This window comes from Entelurus aequoreus, linkage group LG11, assembly GCF_033978785.1.
Source record: "Entelurus aequoreus isolate RoL-2023_Sb linkage group LG11, RoL_Eaeq_v1.1, whole genome shotgun sequence".
Classification (NCBI taxonomy): domain Eukaryota; kingdom Metazoa; phylum Chordata; class Actinopteri; order Syngnathiformes; family Syngnathidae; genus Entelurus; species Entelurus aequoreus.
In genome coordinates this window covers 32,922,567-32,943,902 of record NC_084741.1, presented here as the reverse complement: position 1 = coordinate 32,943,902, position 21,336 = coordinate 32,922,567, and the positions used below count along the sequence as shown (strand labels likewise).

General features: G+C 39.1%; 1 protein-coding gene across 5 annotated transcripts in view; it reads right to left on the bottom strand.

Annotated features, from left to right (window-relative positions):
- Window positions 1–11,379, bottom strand: part of kif13a (kinesin family member 13A) — a 105,836-nt gene extending 94,457 nt beyond the window's left edge. For all 5 annotated transcript variants that reach the window (XM_062062991.1, XM_062062995.1, XM_062062993.1 and 2 more), the window contains exons 1-2: window positions 10,906–11,379; window positions 10,663–10,753 (exon numbers count right to left, since the gene is read on the bottom strand). In XM_062062991.1, coding sequence (XP_061918975.1) covers window positions 10,663–10,753; window positions 10,906–10,960 — 146 coding nt within the window. In that variant the 5' untranslated portion in view covers window positions 10,961–11,379. The remainder of the gene's footprint in view (window positions 1–10,662; window positions 10,754–10,905) is intronic.
- Between the last annotated feature and the right edge of the window lie 9,957 nt (window positions 11,380–21,336).

Below are 21,336 nucleotides of genomic sequence, written 5' to 3'. Positions count from 1 at the left end.
TAAATTCACTACAAAGCAGCCAAAAAAGTGCAAAAATGAACGTGGATGATTACAAATATTGTCTAATCTTTGATGTTCAGCATCTAACGGTTTTGTTGGCAGGCAAGCTGAGACATGACAGATTATAATACGCCCCCACTCCAGTCCAGGGTTTGAGGGGTATTTTCTTGTCATGAAGTCGCCTGAGGGATTCCTCTGCCTCTCCACCCCCTGCTATACTCTTGTGGCTGAACCCCCTGCAAAAAAACCACCATTCCCATGTCAAATATGCTCGCTGATGTGCAGATGAAAGATGAGATTTGGAACTGAAGGAAATCCAACCTACCGCCCTGAGGTCGCACACATGGGAAAGGAAAGGCGGCGGGATCACGAGTGTTGCAAGGCATCAAACTAAATCCCTCGTATTCCTGTAAATTCTTCATGCCACTCACATGCTTTAGTCATACTGTGTGGTCTGTGGAAAAAGTGATTCTTACTATTTTCACACAAAAAAGTATCTGCACACGTATTTTCTGTGTCATGTTCCTGCGGGAGAAAAAAGTTCCCATGACTGTTGTGTCCCCCCCAGCCATTTTTAATACCTACTAAATCGGACCCTTTTCCAACAAGCAGCAACAGGTGCCTTTAAAAGAAGGCAGTGGGTGCAGAGGAATAAAAATACTTTTCTTGCAGCAGCAGAGAAGCACAAAATAATATGTTTTCATAAAACCGCCGCAGTCTAAACACAAGAAGCCAAAACACCAGCAGCAAGAGCACTGAGCTGTTAAGTCATCACACAAACACAATAGAATAGCCTCCTAAGAACCAGCGTCCACTGCAGAGGACTTTTCTTTTTGCTCTATTTCTTTAAGGGTTGCACGGTATACCGGTACTGATAAAGTACCACGGTATTAATATACAGTAAAAAGGTACTATACTGCCTTCAAGTGTTATTGTACAATGTCTGCTGTCAAAAGGATGTAGACTGTTCGGATCTTCATATATTCCCGTATAGATGAAGAATGGGGGTGTAACCAAACGCAAAACAAGCCTCTATTCGTGTCATTCTCGCCATTCCTGGGTCTAAATTAGAATTAAAAGTTGACCAACTCGTCGGATTATGTGCTCATCCTTCTACCATCAAAGTGAGAGGCATTATTTATGATCTAGAACATGGATAGGCAAACAACGGCCCGAGGGCCACATCCGGCCCCTTGGTCTTTTTAATATTAGAACAAAATTAAGCAAAGATCTGTTTTGAGTATTTCCACAACAAAACTGGTACTAGACTTTGACGCTTTGGCAAAAAAAGGGTCAACAACACTGCTTCCACTGAAAGAGAATGTAAGTGTTAACCCTCTAAGACAATTGTTGTGTTTCTTTGAGGTACTGATACGATATTGTTGAAAATAGATGTATAGCCCATTATTGGGAAGTCTACTCGACTCTCAACAGATAAGACATGCTTTGAAATGCATCATGTGCTCGTCCGGGCTGTCTGTCAAATTTCAAAAGCCAATGTGGTCAAAAAGTTTGCCCATCCCTTGATCTAGAATAAACTTTCACCAGCTCCAAGGCGAGAAAGCAGCTCACCAGCCAATGATGTCAACATAGCAGCACAAGCCAGTTAGCTCCCTCTGATCATGGTGCCGCAAAAATGGTTGGTCTGCGTTAGTGCTTGTAATAACAATATCCCTAATACTTGATTAATATTCAAGTCAGGAAATGTAAATGGAGTATTGTGACGGTTTTTTTATGTTTTTTAGAGGGATTTTTGGGCAGAATAGGGGACCTCTCATTGACTCCATTTCAAGCGGACTTTTATTTATGTTTGTTTACAAGTTAGAATGCATAAAAAAAACCTCAGTCGTCTTGTCTCTCATAATGATTGTGAACGATTGATTGTGAAAATTCCAGAAAAAGTGCAGTTCCACTTTAAGTTAATGTCAAGTTCAAAGATATAATTTTCTCTTTGTTTAACATGTGTGTTTGTTTCAACACTTGGATGACAATAAATAATTTAAAAATGTTACTTAAACATTGCTTTTAGAGTTTTATGTTAATTCTAACTACAAACTACATGTATATTAGCTACAAGCACTAACTACTAGCTAGCTAGCGCCATCTGTTAACTTGATGTCAAGTTTTAAGTTGTTGCATTTTTCCCATTTGAGTTTGTTTTAACACTCTTATAAGAGTTAAGGATGCCCAAATGTTAGTAAAAAGCATTTCCTGTACAGTTAATCATGGTTTTATGCTGGTTAGTTTGTTGGTTAGATAAATAGAGAAAACTGTTTTGACGGTATAGCTCGGTTGGTAAAGTGGCCGTGCCAGCAACCTGAGGGTTCCAGGTTCGATCCCCGCTTCCGCCATCCTAGTCACTGCCGTTGTGTCCTTGGGCAAGACACTTTACCCACCTGCTCCCAGTTCCACCCACATTTGTTTAAATGTAACTTAGATATTGGGTTTCACTATGTAAAAGCGCTTTGAGTCACTAGAGAAAAGAGCTATATAAATATAATTCACTTCACTACACTGTTACAGTCTTCTTGCATCATGGCCAGGTGGCACCGCTGTATTGTCAGTAAATAGTTCATTATTAAATTATCTTGCTAATTCTATTAACATTGTACAGACTGTGACATGCATTGGATTGGTTTTGTGTTGTGCTCCACAGAGTGCTGTTCTAGCTGTCAAATCCCTGACCTTTGACCTGCAGTAATGTTGGTCCCTTTTGTAATCAGTCCACTTTCACACACATTAGAACTTAATGTGATTTGTTTAATTGACTGGAATGTAACTTTTGTAAAATCAAACAATGCTTAAACTGACTGCTGTGTGCTACTGGAACTAGCCCGCGAGCTAGCCAGATAATTTTATTATTTTCTCCTTTTACATAACATTAGAGCTAAAATTATTTTTACACTTGTGTGACAGTTCATACAGTATATTACACGTTATGAAAAATAGAGTTTTGATAACATTAAAATCCATTCATGTACACCAAACGTGATCTCCCTCAAGTTGAAGTTCCAGGAAGAAAAAACCTCTTTCTTCATAAACATGACACCACTTTGTCAAGGACAGCTTTTAAACTAAAATGTAAAAAGGCTTCACTACACATCTGAAAATAACACTTGACAACTGTAAGTTACAGTGCAAAGTAGTGTTGTGCCAATACCAATGTATTGGTACCGGTACCCAAATTATTTCGATACTTTTCGGTACTTTTCTAAATAAAGGGGACCACAAAAAATTGCATTAAACTAGTCTTTAGAGCCGGGGTGTCCACACTTTTTCCAGCGAGGGCCGCATACAGAAGAATTAAAGGCTGCAGGGGGCACTTTGAGACATTTTGTACATTAAAGATATAAGAGTCTATCAATATACTGTATGCTAAACTATCTGAACTAGAGATGTCCGATAATATCGGTGCTTTAAATTGTAATATCGGAAATGATCGGTATCGGTTTTTTTATTATCTGCATCGGTTTTTTTTTTGGTTTTTTTCTTTATTAAATCAACATAAAAAAACACGATACACTTACAATTAGTGCACCAACCCAAAAAACTTCCCTCCCCCATTTACACTCATTCACACAAAAGGGTTGTTTCTTTCTGTTATTAATATTCTGGTTCCTACATTATATATCAATACAGTCTGCAAGGGATACAGTCCGTAAGCACACATGATTGTGCGTGCTGCTGGTCCACTAATAGTACTAACCTTTAACAGTTAATTTTACTCATTTTCATTAATTACTAGTTTCTATGTAACTGTTTTATATTGTTTTACTTTCTTTTTTATTCAACAAAATATTTTTAATTTATTTATCTTATTGTATTTTATTAATTTAAAAAAAAAAGACCTCATCTTCACCATACCTGGTTGTCCAAATTAGGCATAATAATGTGTTAATTCCACGACTGTATATATCGGTATCGGTTGATATCGGTATCGGTTGATATCAGTATCGATAATTAAGAGTTGGACAATATCGGTATATCGGATATCGGCAAAAAAGCCATTATCCGACATCCCTAATCTGAACACATCTTAACTTTGTGTTATCAGTAACAAAAGCTTATTCTACGTAATTATGCTCTAAATGAAGCATTGTCAAGCATAAAAATGCCTAAATGAAATAAAAATATCAAGACTAAGGTAGTATTGGCCACGTAACGAGACCAAAACAATTAGCCCGCGCTGTTCAGTATTGCTTCCACTGATTGGCTCAGCCTCAGGCAGCATTGCTAACATTAGTATGCTAACTTTTTTTAGCCAATTTAGCATTCAAACGTCATATAATTTGGTACTTGACATATGCTGTTAGCATGCTAACATTAATGTGCTAACTTTTTTTTAGCCAAATTTGCAACCTAACACCTAAAGAGTCATATAACTTGGTACTTGACACATGCTAGCTGTTAGCATGCTAACTTTTTTTTTAGCTTATATTGCATTAATACACCTTATAGTCATATAACTTGGTATTTGACGCATTCTAAATGTCAGCATGCTAGTGTTCAGCTTGCGCATTTCAGCGGCTTGCACATTTTCGTATCCACACGCAATTTCTGCAAAAATTGCACATTATAGTTTTTTTTGTGTCTAGTGTTCTAATCTGGGATGTATTTATTTTGTTTTGAGAACGTGTCACAAAAACGTTTAAGACGGTGACAGTTTGACTCTGAAAGAGACTATTTCCATTTCATTTTCCGTTGCTCTCAAAATGTGAGGATGCTTAGCTCACCATTCCTCCATTTTTGAGTTGAGGTGTCCAACATGTCACCCTGCACCCTTAGCCTAAATTAGCCCAGCAGCGGGACCTTGAGACATTTATCAGCTAGGTTCAAACACATCATCACCATTGTTAATATTATTATGATGATACTCCATAATGGAAACATAACATCATGTCAAAGTGCACCGCAAGGGTCATTTTCTGCTTGAGGCCCATGTTTTAGTGGCTCTTGACATTTTAAAAGAGGGTCAATCGAATGCCTAGCAAATTAAATGTATGAATTAAATTTATTTTTTTGGTCCTGCACTTTGTGGACAATCGATTATTAATAAATATATTATTCCACATGACACTAATTTGCTTTGTCGCCAATAAGACAAGTTAGTTTATCATATATTGACCTATATTGGATTGGTTTTAGCATCCTTAGTATAAAAAACATGTAGCAAAATGTCTCCTTCTGTACCCTACGAGGTCCCGTCTCTGCTTTCTGTTCCGACCGGGACTCAAACCTGGCATCTTCGGCAATAGAGACGAGCATGCTAGCTACCGAGCTAAAACCCTGGACTCTCGAACTAGTACTGCTCTTGTTGTCAGGGAGTGAGGTTTACCAACGTCCCAGCCACACCAGCTGGCCTGCGTTACACTTGCATCCTGTATTTTGTGGTTTGCATCCCTCGCTGGAACAAGTTTGGACACCCCTGCAGTCACGTTGGCAAAACAAAGACACAACTTTGCCAAAATGAAGACAGTGTCAATAAGGGGTGTAACGATAAACGGCATAATGGTAAAATTCGTGACAATTAATATTACAGTTTAAATATTTATTATCGTAATACCGTTGTTACCACACGTTGAAAAATCATGCTCAATACCTAGCTTAGACTTAGACAAACTTCATTGATCCACAAGGGAAATTGTTCCACACAGTAGCTCAGGTACAAAGGATGGAAAGTGTAGCTATGTTAGCTACCTCTCTTTGTTTATAATGTCTATTTTTTGCTGGATCTACTCTCTATTTTATGCTGCAGCTGTTACATATACTGTAATATTCATCCATCCATTGTACATGGTAATTGTTATATATTGTATATATTATATAAAAATATAATATAATATAATAAAATATATACAGTATATGTCATATAGTGTATATATAATATGTAAATATTACATATATGTTATATTTCATATTGCTACTAGGGTACATTTTTAGTCTACTTTATACCTGCATTATCCTTTCCATCCTTACACTTTCCATCGTTTGTTAACTGAGCTATTGTGTGGAACAATTGCCCTTGTGGATCATTAAAGTTTGTCTACGTCTATGTCTATGTAAGGATGGAAAGGATAATGCAGGTATAAAGTAGACTAAAATGTACCATAGTAGCAATATAAAATATAACATTAGATTAAGATTAGTTTATTTCAAAGGGGACAATGCAATTTCATAAAACACATGACTACACATGGTTAAAAAAGCCAGAAGGCTAGTTTTCATCTGTAGTCCCCTGGCCATGATGTAAAAAAGGCAATAAAATTACAATTTCAAAGAAAAAGAAAAGAAAAAGAGAGAAAAGGAGAAAAAGCACACGATACATATACGATATAATAAAATAAAAAAAAATACAACATCACAACATAACATTTAACATCAAAATAGGCTCATCTTTTAGTGCTGGCAGCTGTAGGCGTTGATAAGCCCATATATGTAATATTTACGTATTATATATACAGTATGTAATATATACTGATATATTATATTGTTATATTATATTTTTATATAATATATACTATATGTAACAAATCCCAATTACCATGTACAATATTACAGTATATGTAACAGCTGCAGCAAAAAAAGAAAAAAGAAAAAGGGCATCATAAAATAGAGAGTAGATCAAGCAGAAAATACACAATATAAACAAAGAGAGGTAGCTAACATTGCACGCTAACTGCAAGCTAGCTCAAATGCTGGCATGAATACACGTTTTAAAAATGAAAATTGGTTAAAAGTGTGTTGAAATAAGCACTTTTTGTGCACATTCACAAAAACCATGTTATGAAATGTTCATATGGTCACATCCCTACTTTCTATCACACAACTTTTGTCAACAAATACCACCATGGAAAACACTTGGCTCTCCAACTATCACCATAATGACCAACGTTAAAATAGAGTAGCATAGAATGCCTAAGTATTCATTAAAAACAAGGCAGAGGTTCCATTTAACAAGTATATTGAATATTTTAGGCCACTGTAACATCACACACAGTTTGAACAGTAACACTGTGTTTGAATAATTAATTGTGATTATTTGGGCGTACCACAGTTTGAGAATCCCTGTAACATCATCTTTTAGATCAGGGGTGTCAAACTCATTTTAGATCGGGGGCCACATGGAGAAAAATCTGCTCCCAAGTGGGCCGGAGTGGTAAAATCACGGCACGATAACTTAAAAATAAAAACAACTTTAGATTGTTTTCTTTGTTTAAAAATAGAACAACAACATTCTTAAAATGTACAAATCATAATGTTGTTGGGGTTTTTTTTTTACACTTACATTTTGCAGTTAATAGTATTCTATCTTTATTTGTCGTTATTTATACTTTCTGAATAAATTATGTGATAATGTTCATCAGTCAACTCATTGGTGTTAATTTTCAATCTGTCAGGATAAAAAAATAATATCAAAATCAAATTACAGGATGTTATTCATATAGTTTGCTCATTTTTCTCCTCGACTGGTGCACTAACATCATGTGGTTTATTTATTTTTTTACATATGCAGCATCATCTACAAAGAAACAAAGAATTGCTATTGCGACATCTAGAGCATTGTTTAAAACCACTGTGCTGCAGCACACTAGTGTGCCGTGAGATACAGTCTGGTGTGCCGTGGGAGATTATGTAATTTCACTAAATTGGGTTAAAAATATTTTTTGCAACCCAGTAATTATAATCCGCAAATATGCCGTTGTTGAGTGTCTGTGCTGTCTAGAACTCGGCAGAGTAACCGTGTAATACTCTTCCATATCAGTAGGTGGCAGCCGGTAGCTAATTGCTTTGTAGATGTCATGGTTTGTCGTGATGACAATATGCAGACGACAGCGTGTAGGTAAAAAGGTATCTAATGATTAAACCAAAAATAAATAAAAGGCGAGTGCCGCTAAGAAAAGGCATTGAAGTTTAGGGATGGCTATGCAAAATGAAACTAAAACTGAACTGGCTGCAAAGTAAACAAAAACAGAATACTGTCATAACGTGGACTTTGGCGGGGTTTGTTTTCCCGGAATGCAAAGGAATTGGAGTGGACATGGCGTGAAGGTAAGGACATAAACTCATTTTACACTAACAAAAGAACAAACAAAAGGCGCGCACAAGGCGGAGAACAAACGTGGCTATGTAAACAATACTGACACATGGACAGAAACTATGGACATAAAACAGAACTCGCTGTGACATAGGAAAACAAAACTTACTTGGCATGGCATGAATCATAAACTATGGTAGCAAGCGTAGCATGGGTACAGAGTTACCAGAAGCAACAGAGGTATCAGAGTTAATGTCGCCAGGCTGACTTCCTGGCAACTATCGGCTTAAATAGTCTTGAACATGATTAGCAACAGGTGCGTGAGTGCAAACGTGAAACAGGTGGAACTAATGGATTGCTATGGTGACCAAACAGGAACTAAAAAGAGTCAAAAATCAAACCGGGCATAACTTAAACAAAACATGATCACAGATATGACAAATACTGGACGACAGCAAAGACCTACAGCGTGTGGAGCAGATGGCGTCCACAAAGAACATCCGTACATGACATGACAATCAACAATGTCCACACAAAGAAGGATAGCGTCCGCACAACATAAATTTTCATGGTTGCTAAAACAAAGCAGGTGTGGGGAATAGCGTTCAAAGAAGACATTAAACTGCTACAGGAAAATACCAACAAAAGAGGAAAAGCCACCAAAATAGGAGCGCAAGACAAGAACTAAAACACTACACACAGGAAAACAGCTAAAAACTCCAAACAAGTCACGGCATGATGTGACAGGTGGTGACAGTACACCTACTTTGAGACAAGAGCTATAGTGATGCATGCTTGGTTATGGTTTAAAGTCATATCCAACAATTGCGACAACGACTTTTTATTGTCAATATTGGCTACTGAGTTTAATTTTTTAATGATTTCCATACTTGCCAACCTTGAGACCTCCGAATTCGGGAGATGAGGGGGTTGAGGTGGGCGGGGTTTGGTGGTAGCGGGGGTGTATATTGTAGCGTCCCTGATGAGTTAGTGCTGCAAGGGGTTCTGGGTATTTGTTCTGTTGTGTTTATGTTGTGCTACGGTGCGGATGTTCTCCCGAAATGTGTTTGTCATTCTTGTTTGGTGTGGGTTCACAGTGTGGCGTATATTTGTAACAGTGTTAAAGTTGTTTATACGCGCACCCTCAGTGTGACCTGTATGGCTGTTGATCAAGTATGCATTGCATTCACTAATGTGTGTGCAAAAGCCGCATATATTATGTGACTGGGCCGGCACGCTGTTTGTATGGAGGAAAAGCGGACGTGCCGACGGGATGTAGAGCAGTGGTTCTTAACCTTGTAGGAGGTACCGAACCCCAACAGTTTCATATGCTTATTCACCGAACCCTTCTTTAGTGAAAAATATAATATTTTTTTTCTTAATTTAATCTTAATTTATAAATATCAATCATGAAATGATGTTATTATAATAAAGAAATACTAATAAAGATATATTTTACAGACAGAAAGTTACAGGAATGTACACATGATCCCATGTTTACATCTCATTGTGCAACATGTGAATGTTTAAGTGAGAACTAAATGCGATATCTGAAAGGGGTACAAATTATTTCCAAAGCAGGACCCCTACCCAGACATACAATACTAGTACACAGCTCCTGAAAAAACAATATGTTTTGTTATTGTCATTGTAAGTGGGCCAAAACACTTATATTAGAAAATAATATCATGGAAATGACTGCTGTCATTTGATTATAATAATAAAACATTTAACTTGCTATTTAGTCAGGTTTGAAACAGGTGTGCTGCAGGTGTGGCCACAGTGCATGTGCACGTCTGATGTTGCTCACATGTGCTCCACTAAATGCTCAAGGAGTTTTTGCGTTTGCTCACGCATATGGAAAATTAGAGGGAACATTGTTTGGGGGTATCCATAATACGCAGATAGGGAAAAGTTGTTATTTACACGATGAGTCGGGTGTGTCTTGACCTCCGCGGCGAAGGCTCCGCCGAACCCCTGAGGCCGACTCACCGAACCCTTAGGGTTCGATCGAACCCAGGTTAAGAACCACTGATGTAGAGGATGCTAAAGGCAGTGCCTTTAAGGCACATCCCCAATGTTGTCCGGGTTGAAATCGGGAGAAATTCGGGAGAATGGTTGCCCTGGGAGATTTTCCGGAGGGGCACTGAAATTCGGGAGTCTCCCGGCAAAATGGGGAGGGTTGGCAAGTATGATGATTTCTGCTGGTGGTGTGCCTCGGGATTTTTTCTATGAAAAAAATGTGCCTTGGCTCAGAAAAGGTTGAAAAACACTGCTCTAGTGGACACATTTAGAACAGCAGTTTTTTTCATTCCAAAATTTGGGCTCATTTTTATACTTAGGAAACTCATCCCGCGGGCCGGGATAAAATCTGTTTGCGGGTCTGATCCGTACGTTTGACACCCCAGTTTTAGATGGAAGTGGTTATTTCTGCACTTGCGCTGGGGTCAGATATTTACATAACAGCCCACCCACCCCCAAGCTAACATGGGGGCTTCAGTTACTTTGTGATGTTGCAGTAATGCTAACCAGAGCATAATGTGTGTCGTGCGTGGACACAATGGTGTAATAATCCATAATGATATTAGGGACACGCGGTAGGAAATGGATGGATATTACTTCTTTACCTGTTGTCTCCTTTAGCATTGGAGGGCGGTGGGTGCAGAAGTGTCTGGTTGTCCTCCATGTCCACCACGCATTTTGTATTCAGCTCCATTTCTACACAAAAACACGTTTGGAGGCAAAACCGGGAGTGGGGGGGTGGGGGGGGGGGGTAAAGTAGAAATCCCACTTTTAATTATGCAAATCCAAAAAGTGCGACTCGACTCGAGGAAAAGTTGTTGAGAACGCTAAACATTTCCAACACTCACCTCTGCGGTTCATGGGCCGAACTCTCACGGCAACTTTGACTTTTGTATCCGACATTTTTTGTCCACTTTCACACTCGCAGCCTGTGGGAGCTCAGAGGGGGAAAAGTCTCCGGACAAGAAGACGTCGACGCGCACACACACGTACGACCACTGACTAAAAAAAAGGCGACAGATCCTTGCTAAAACCCACCAAAAAGCGTAGAAAAGACATAAAGGCGCTCATTGTTGTCTTCCACGTCCATCGGGGTGGGTTTGGGGTAAAACTGCGGAGATCCACTTGCAGGCAGCATCCCCACCACCACCGCCATCTTCCACCCCGAGCTCGACTGCTCTCCTCTGGCAGGCGGGAGAAGCTGCACGGAAGACGGCTCAGCGTTGACCAACACGCCGCTCATTGGTGGAAGTCACGGAGCTGACATGTGATGGAACATTCCTGTTCGTGCGCTTAATTCTGCTGTCTGTAAGTCAACACAACATCAAAACTCACACGAATATAATAAAAGTACACGATACGAGAGTTGCGTGGAAAAAGACCTTATAAGACCCGTGTGTGAAGTCCCCTCCCCCTTTGTAATTGCAAATATTAAAATAACACAAATAAATCAATAAAATAACACCAACACTCGCTTTTGCTGGTTTGAGTCGTAAAAATGTTCGTTTAGGCCAGGGGTGTCCAAAGTGCCATTTGAGACCCGCAGGTAACATTCTGGAAATGCTATTGCAAAAATAAATAAAAAAACATTAAAAAAAAAGTGGATTGAGGTGAAATCTAACTAGAACAAGTTGCAATGTTGACACAAAGCTACCATGCAGGCTGTTTTTTTTCTTTTGTCTATCTTTATTTTTCTTTTTTTTTGCCATTGCTCAAAAAAAAAAAAAATCAATGTTATAATGGATTATTGACCTATTCAAGGCTCCAATTATTTCAAATATTTCACTTTAAAATGTTTTATGTGGAAAATATTGCAGAAAATATTGTAAGGTTGCCATACAAAAACATCAACGTTTTCTTTGACTAAAGAGTATAAAACAAACAAAATAATAGTTCAAACGTAAAATCGACAGATATATCTGAAGTTGATCTTGTAACTTAAGTGTTGAAAGTTAAAAAAAACAACTAATAAAAATGTATCACTTTATATGAGTGGGGCACCTTTTGGATCCCAAATATATTTAATGGGATTTTATTTATCTTTTCACTGTGATTACTCAAAAATAATAATGAATTAAAATCAATGGTGTCACATTATTGATCTTTTTAAGGCTCTAATTACTTCACATCAAACATTGCTTTCTGAATGTTTTGGGCAGTGGGGGAAATACTGCATATTTCAGTTTAATTGTAAAAAAACAAAGTTGTCTTTGACAGAAAAGACATAAAACCTTTTTTTTTTTTTTTTTTACTTTATATCAACCTGTAGTTGATATACTGAAGAAATTTACTGGAAGCGTTAAATAAATAAAAATAATAATAATTTGACTTGTTTTTAACATTTTAATGACTTAGAACCTTTATGGTGTATAAGTCGCACCTACCGAAAATGCATAATAAAGAAGGAAAAAAAACATATATAAGTCGCACTGGAGTATAAATCGTATTTTTTGGGGAAATTTATTTGATAAAACCCAACACCAAGAATAGACATTTGAAAGGCAATTTAAAATAAATAAAGAATAGTGAACAACAGGCTGAATAAGTGTACGTTATATGAGGCATAAATAACCAACTGAGAACGTGCCTGGTATGTTAACGTAACATATTATGGTAAGAGTCATTCAAATGACTATAACATATAGAACATGCTATACTTTTACCAAACAATCTGTCACTCCTAATCACTAAATCCCATGAAATCTTATACGTCTAGTCTCTTACGTGAATGAGCTAAATAATATTATTTGATATTTTACGGTAATGTGTTAATAATTTCACACATAAGTCGCTCCTGAGTATAAGTCGCACCCCCGGCCAAACTATGAAAAAAACTGCGATTTATAGTCCGAAAAATACGGTAATTTGGATAATCCCGTGACCTCCAAAGGGACAAGCGGTAGAAAATGGATGGCTGGATGGATGATTATTCACACACACACATTCACACACTGATGGCGGGAGCTGCCATGCAAGGCGCTAACCACGACCCATCAGGAGCAAGGGTGAAGTGTCTTGGTCAAGGACACAACGAACGTGACTAGGATGGTAGAAGCTGGGGATCGAACCAGGAACAGGTTGCTGGCACGGCCACTCTCCCAACTCCGCCATGCCGTCCCATATGGATGTATGATGAAGTAATACACACACGCACACACACACACACACACACACACACACACACACACACACACACACACACACACACACACACACACACACACACACACACACACACACACACACACACACATATTTAGACAACGTTAGATCCCTGTTGTTGGTTGGGAAATTATCAAAAGTCAAAGGTCCAATCAACGTCACAACCTGACATTGAATAAACATAATCAAAAAGCATATTGTTTCAACGTTGTTTTTGTGTTGTTGAATATTGGTTGGGAAATTATCAAAATTCTATGGTCAACTCAACGTCAGAACCCAACTTTGATTAAACGTCAAAAAGCATGTTTTTCCAACGTTAGGTTTGAGTTGCTCAACGTCAGCACCGAATTAAAGATTAAGATTAAAGATTAAAGTACCAATGATTGTCACACACACACTAGATGTGGTGAAATTTGTCCTCTGCATTTGTCCCATCCCCTTGGGGAGCAGTGGGCAGCAGCGGCGCCGCGCCCGGGAATCATTTTGGTGATTTAACCCCCAACTCCAACCCTTTGTTACTGAGTGCCAAGCAGGGAGGTCATGGGTCCCATTTTTATAGTCTTTGGTATGACTCGGCTGGGATTTGAACTCCAACCTACCGATCTCAGGGCTGACACTCTAACCATTAGGCCACTGAATTCAACAAGTTGTCAACGTTGTCTCAATGTCTTGTGCCTGCTGGGATGTCCAGGGGCCGTACTTATCAATCTTCTTAGAATTACTCCTAAGAAGTCTGCTAAGAGTTGACTTAAGAGTAAATAAATTCTTCGCTGAAAGCTGCACTTAAAAGTTAGTTATCAAGTGTCTTACTCACACTTTCAGAGAAGTGTAGGACTGAATCTTAAGTGTCACACTCAGAGCTGAATTACGACATTACTATGTGCCGTAAACGGAATTTTAGGTGACGTCATTTCTGTGTCCATAGAAATGACCAATCACGGAAGGGAATCCCTTGTCTAAGAATAAAGAAATATCTTAGAAATATTTAAGTGGACAATGGGAGTGTATATTTTGACAATAAACTACAAAATAATACAAAACAAACTAGTCCCCGCCGGCACTCACGCTACCGCTCCCTCTCTTCTCTCGCCCACACACTCACTGACGTCACTCACCTCACGGCCACACACATACGCTACTGTCATAACATTTTCTTTCCAATTCATTAATTAGGCAACTAATTTGAAACTGGTGTGGGTGGCTCTATATATACTAGCCCATTGCAGACACATGCAGAAATCAACAAGGAATCGAAAAGTATTAAATCTGTGACAAAAATAATATCCGCTCTGTCTAAACGATACCGTTTGATCAGCTGCTCGTCATCAAAAAAACAACAACATTGTTCCGTTCCCTGAACGTTCGCGCACGTCTCTCTCGCCTCAGTGCCATTCCATGCTGGCAACTCCTAACCACTTAAGACACCTCTGAAGGTCTCTTAAATATCGTGGAGAGTAGGAGTGATTCTTAGACTTAAGAACGTTGATAAAAAGCTTTTATTCTTAAGTTTGAGAGTAGGACTAAATTTCGCAAATTCTCAGGACTTAAGTGTAAAATGGCACTCTAAGAAGCTTGATAAGTACGGCCCCTGGGGCCGTACTTATCAAGCTTCTCAGAATTACTCCTAAGAAGTCTGCTAAGAGTTGACTTAAGAGTAAATAAATTCTTCGCTGAAAGCTGCACTTAAAAGTTAGTTATCAAGCGTCTTACTCACACTTTCAGCGAAGTGTAGGACTGAATCTTAAGTGTCACACTCAGAGCTGAATTACGACATTACTATGTGCCGTAAATGGAATTTTAGGTGACGTCATTTCTGTGTCCATAGAAATGACCAATCACGGAAGGGAATCCGTTGTCTAAGAATAAAGAAATATCTTGGAAATATTTAAGTGGACAATGGGAGTGTATATTTTGACAATAAACTACAAAATAATACAAAACAAACTAGTCCCCGCCGGCACTCACGCTACCGCTCCCTCTCTTCTCTCGCCCACACACTCACTGACGTCACTCACCTCACGGTCACACACATACGCTACTGTCATAACATTTTCTTTCCAATTCATTAATTAGGCAACTAATTTGAAACTGGTGTGGGTGGCTCTATATATACTAGCCCACTGCAGCCACATGCAGAAATCAACATGGAATTGAAAAGTATTAAATCTGTGACAAAAATAATACCTGCTCTGTCTAAACGATACCGTTTGATCAGCTGCTCGTCATCAAACAAATCCAGGACATCGTTCCGCTCCCTGAATGTTCGCGCACGTCTCTCTCGCCTCAGTGCCATCCCCTGCTGGCAACTCCTAACCACTTAAGACACCTCTGAAGGTCTCTTAAATATCGTGGAGAGTAGGAGTGATTCTTAGACTTAAGAACGTTGATAAAAAGCTTTTATTCTTAAGTTTGAGAGTAGGACTAAATTTCGCAAATTCTCAGGACTTAAGTGTAAAATGGCACTCTAAGAAGCTTGATAAGTACGGCCCCAGATCTCTACAAACTTGTCCCAAACGTTTGTGCTACATTTTTGCTGGTTTGTGTTGTCCAAAAAACCCAACATTGAAACTATTATGGTTTTGATGAGGGGTTCTAGATCTTTTTGACCACAGGGCCCAATGTAACCACTACTTAAATATCTACACTGAATTAGTAATCTTACTCTTAACTCCAAGCATATTCAACAATTATATCTAACAAGGTTAGATATAATTAGGTTGAGGTCAAGAAAATAAGTACTAACTAAATGTACTGCATAAGAAGGGACTCATACCTAACACAAATACATTTACATACAATTATGTTGTGCTAGAAACAAATAGATCATTCAATTTTTTCTTAAATAAACTGTCTATAAAGTGCACATGAAAATACAGCGTCACCACTTTAGTCATAATTTTTGCCCAAAAGAAACTTCCATATGACTTTAGCTAAAGACTTCTTCTGTTTGTTTGAGATTGTCATTACTGGCCCTTGTGGTGGAAAAGTGTGCTACACTTAGTACCGCTGTGGCCCATATGGACCACAAATGAGAAACATAATTTTTAACAGCACTCTAGCGTTTTAATTATTATAACTTATAATCATTATTCAAATGCATTGTGATGTGTGGATCGATATTGACAATATTTTTTGTCGACAACACAAACCAGCACAAACATTTGGGACAGGTTTGGAGAGATTTGGGCAAGGCGGGGTGTTACTGGATGACGTCACTTGACAGAAAATGTGTTTTAGAATTCCCGTAGCTACTTAAAAACCTTAACAGCACAAACTAAATATGTTAAGGCACAAACCAATGGCAGAGTACGTTATTTTAATACTTACAATGACAAAAAGCCAACAACAACGGTCAAGTTTGAATGGTCCTGGTGGTGGTGTCATTTTTTAAATGCCAAAAACCTTAAAAAAAAAAGAAAAAGTAAATGTTAGAAGAATGTTGTTAAAGCCAATTTATTAGGCAAGGCAAGGCAGGTTTATTTATACGCAAGACATATTCAAAGTGCTTTACAGATGCATACAATTTACAAGAAGGCGAAGAAAATTATGAATAAAAATAAAATCCTCATAAGATAATCATGATACACTTAACTTGATGCCCCTTACAACTTGACAGAGAACTATGATACTTACAAACAAAAATGTAATAGCATTATTACGAAAGTGTTGTAAAAATATTGTATGCTTTCCTCAGAAGGAAAATATTCTTGTAAAGATGCATAACAATTCAATTGTGTCCACTTCCCCTCTATAGTAATGTAATATAATATTACTGCAAAGCAGATCAGTGCTTCTCAAATATTTTCTGTCACGCCGCTCCTAGGAAAAATAAAATATTTTGCGCCCCACCCATTCTTCACCATGACTATAAATAGTATAAATTGTCTATAGAATTGTTATAACTATACCATATAAATATATTAACATTAAAGGAAACACCACACCGGTCTTTCCTTCTATCCCATCATGGTTACAGTGAAGCCAAGTTCGCTTCTTCATATTCTGGTACAGCAAAAAACGCATGTCACACGTGCCCCTCCAGGGGCACGTGTGACACACTATTTGACAAGGACTGAGTTAAAGTATGATGAGAACCATAGAATCAGGAAATAAAACTGTCTGCTAAGTAGGGTTCAAACCGTCATCCTGTGTGATTTTTCTGTGGCTTTTTTTTTACGCCACCACAGAAGTGCAGTAGTGCGTAAAAGAGTGATGAAAACAAGCAACAGCAACAACTCTAGTGGGACTTCAGCTAAGTGAGCATCTGAATTGATCTAAAGATTAAACTTGACAAACATATTCCGATTTTTGGGGGCGTTTTTCCTGATGAAAGCACAGCCGTGCACAAGTTATAGCAAATATAACTAGTGTGATGACAACCATAGAACTAGAACATCTCTGGCCAGGCTGCGCAGTAGATTTAAAACTATCATCATGTATGACGCCGCATGTTTTTATTTTCTTTCTTTTGAAGGTTATGGCAGACATGATGACTGGAAATGGAGCTCACTGCCATGGAGGAAAGCAGTACACACATCTACATCATGGCTGCTCAGTAAAAAAATGGCCAAAATTGACTATGAATGAGGGCAGAATGTAAATTGCAAAGTCAGCTGTTTTTATGTTAAATAAAAAATATGACTTTGTCCACTTCATCAAAAGTAGCAGTGTCCCAATACAACTTCTTCACTTCCAATACGATACCGATTCCTTGAGCTTTGACAGATACCGATAAAATGGCGGCGCATGGGAATGCAAAGGCTCTGCTAACGCTCTTGGGAGTGTAGAGCGATTTGGCAAAAAACACCCGTCATTTCTGTCAATTTCATGGCTGGCTCAAAGCGTGAACACTCTGTGATCACATATGACCGACAGACAATTCTGGATGTGGATGGATCGGGTCGTTATAGACTGAAAGATGCATGTACGGTGGACCTCCTCGCTAGCATGGGAATACTTCGTGGGCTACATCGAGTGGCCTTTGTAGCAGCGGAGTCAAGTGCTAGCGGTGACCGCCAATGGAGACGACATAGGCGGTGCGAGCGGAAGCAGAAGCGGGGATGCCGAGCTGGGCTAACAACAAAGAGAAAAGCTAACCAAAGAAGCGTGGAGTCTCCGGGTAAGAAGCCATTTAAACTAGAACTAGCCGGCGTCAGGCTGGATAATCCCTGCACACATAGCAATTCTCTTAGAATAAAACACAACTCACATAATGTTTTTTCTTTTGTGACCGTGTCAGAGGCAGACATACATTGTACTGAGGTAGCTAACTATGATGCGTTCAGTTTATCGCAACATCAAGCAAACAATCTGAATATCCCCGTCATATCAATTCCTAGATATGGTCGAAACTATTTAAAGTGCAATACGCATAATAAACGCAACATTATTAATATTGCTACTTCGGATAATTTCAACAAACAATCCTCAAAACAGCCCACTACCTATAATATGGGCTTTTTAAACATAAGGTCATTGTCTTCCAAAACGCTATTAGTTAATGAAGTCATTAGAGACAACAAACTAATCTTACTTGGAGGGGAGGGAGCAGGTGGTAGAGGTGAACGGCACCGTGTCCCCCCCCCCTCTCGGTGAGCTGTGGAGTCCCCCAAGGCAGTATATTGGGACCTTTACTGTTCCTAATATACATAAACGACATGTCATCGGCATGCGACTGTGAATTGTTTTTGTTTGCGGATGACTCTGCCTTGCTGGTATCCGGCAAGGACAAGTCACAGGTGGAGAAAATCCTCAGTGCTGAGCTCTGTAGAACTTGCACCTGGCTCGCTGACAACAAGCTATCCATCCATTTGGGTAAAACAGAATCCATCCTGTTTGGGTCCCACATCAAACTTAAGAGAGTCAATGACTTCACCATAAAAGTAGGTGACAGTGTCATCACCAGGAAAGATGAGGTCACCTACCTAGGTTCCATTCTAGAGGCTAACCTTTCCTGTGATAAAATGGCAACCAAGGTAATCAAAAAGGTTAACCAACGAACGAGATTTCTCTACAGAATTTCCTCTCTGGTCAACAAAAGCACCTTGAGGATTCTGGCGGGAACTCTCGTTCAACCCTTTTTCGATTACGCATGCACCTCCTGGTACCCTAGCACCTCCAAAACCCTCAAATCTAAACTCCAAACATCTCAGAACAAAGCTAGTCAGGTTACTTCTAGACCTCCACCCCAGATCCCACCTCACTCCTACCCACTTCTCTAAAGTGGGCTGGCTCAAGGTGGAGGACAGAGTTAAACAACCTGCACTGAGCCTAGTCTATAAAATCCGCTACACCTCCCTGATACCGAAGTACATGTCAAACTACTTCCTTAACGTAAATGACCGCCATAACCACAACACCAGGGGGTGCTCCACTAACCACGTTAAACCCAGATTCCGAACTAACAAAGGTCTTAACTCATTCTCTTTCTATGCCACATCAATGTGGAATGCGCTCCCAACAGGTATAAAAGACAGGGCATCTCTATCCTCCTTCAAAACCGCAATAAAAGTTCACCTCCAGGCAGCTACAACCCTAAACTAACACCCTCCCCGGATTGCTAATAATCAAATGTAAACGATCAAATGCAGATACTTTTTCTTTTTTTTATGCCTTCTGATCTCTCTCTCTCTCTCTCGCTCTCTCTCTATGTCCACTACTTGATGTCCATATCCCCCCACCCCCACCCCACCCTCCACACCCCTGATTGTAAATAATGTAAATAATTCAATGTGATTATCTTGTGTGATGACTGTATTATGATGATAGTATATATGATAGTATATATCTGTATCACGAATCAATTTAAGTGGACCCCGACTTAAACAAGTTGAAAAACTTATTCGGGTGTTACCATTTAGTGGTCAATTGTACGGAATATGTACTTCACTGTGCAACCTACTAATAAAAGTCTCAATCAATCAATCAAACTAGACGTCGTTGGTCTCGCCGAGACCTGGCTCAAACCAGACGATTTTTTTGCGCTAAATGAAGCATCTCCTCCTGGCTATACCAATACACATGTTGCCCGACCTCTTAAAAGGGGAGGGGGTGTCGCACTAATATACAATGAAAAGTATAATCTTACACCTAACCTAAATAATAAATATAACTCGTTTGAGGTGCTCACTTTGAGGTTTGTCACACCGCTGCCTCTCCACCTGGCTGTTATCTACCGCCCCCCTGGGCCCTATTCGGACTTCATCAGTGAATTCTCAGAGTTTGTTGCTGATCTAGTGACCCACGCCGACAATATAATCATAATGGGGGACTTTAATATCCATATGAATACCCCATCGGACCCTCCATGCGTGGCGCTCCAGACTATAATTGATAGCTGTGGTCTTACACAAATAATAAATGAACCCACGCATCGCAACGGTAATACGATAGATCTAGTGCTTGTCAGGGGTGTCACCACTTCTAAAGTTACGATACTCCCGTACACTAAAGTAATGTCCGATCATTACCTTATAAAATTCGAAGTTCTGACTCATAGTCAACAAACTAATAATAATAATAATAACTACTATAGCAGCCGCAACATTAATACTGCCACAACGACGACTCTTACTGACCTACTGCCTTCGGTAATGGCACCATTCCCAAATTATGTGGGCTCTATTGATAACCTCACTAACAACTTTAATGATGCCCTGCGCGACACCATTGATATTGTAGCACCGCTAAAGCTAAAAAGGGCCCCTAAAAGGCGTACCCCATGGTTTACAGAAGAAACTAAAGCCCAGAAATTATCATGTAGAAAGCTGGAACGCAAATGGCGTGCGACTAAACTTGAGGTTTTCCATCAAGCATGGTGTGATAGTTTAATAACTTATAAACGCATGCTTACCTCAGCTAAAGCTAAATATTACTCAAATCTCATCCACCTCAACAAAAATGATCCTACATTTCTGTTGAGTACAGTAGCATCGCTAACCCAACAAGGGACTTCTCCCAGTAGCTCCACCCACTCAGCAGATGACTTTATGAATTTCTTTAATAAGAAAATTGAAGTCATTAGAAAAGAGATTAAAGACAATGCATCTCAGCTACAACTGGGTTCTATTAACACAGATACGACTGTATATACGACGGATACCGCCCTCCAAAATAGT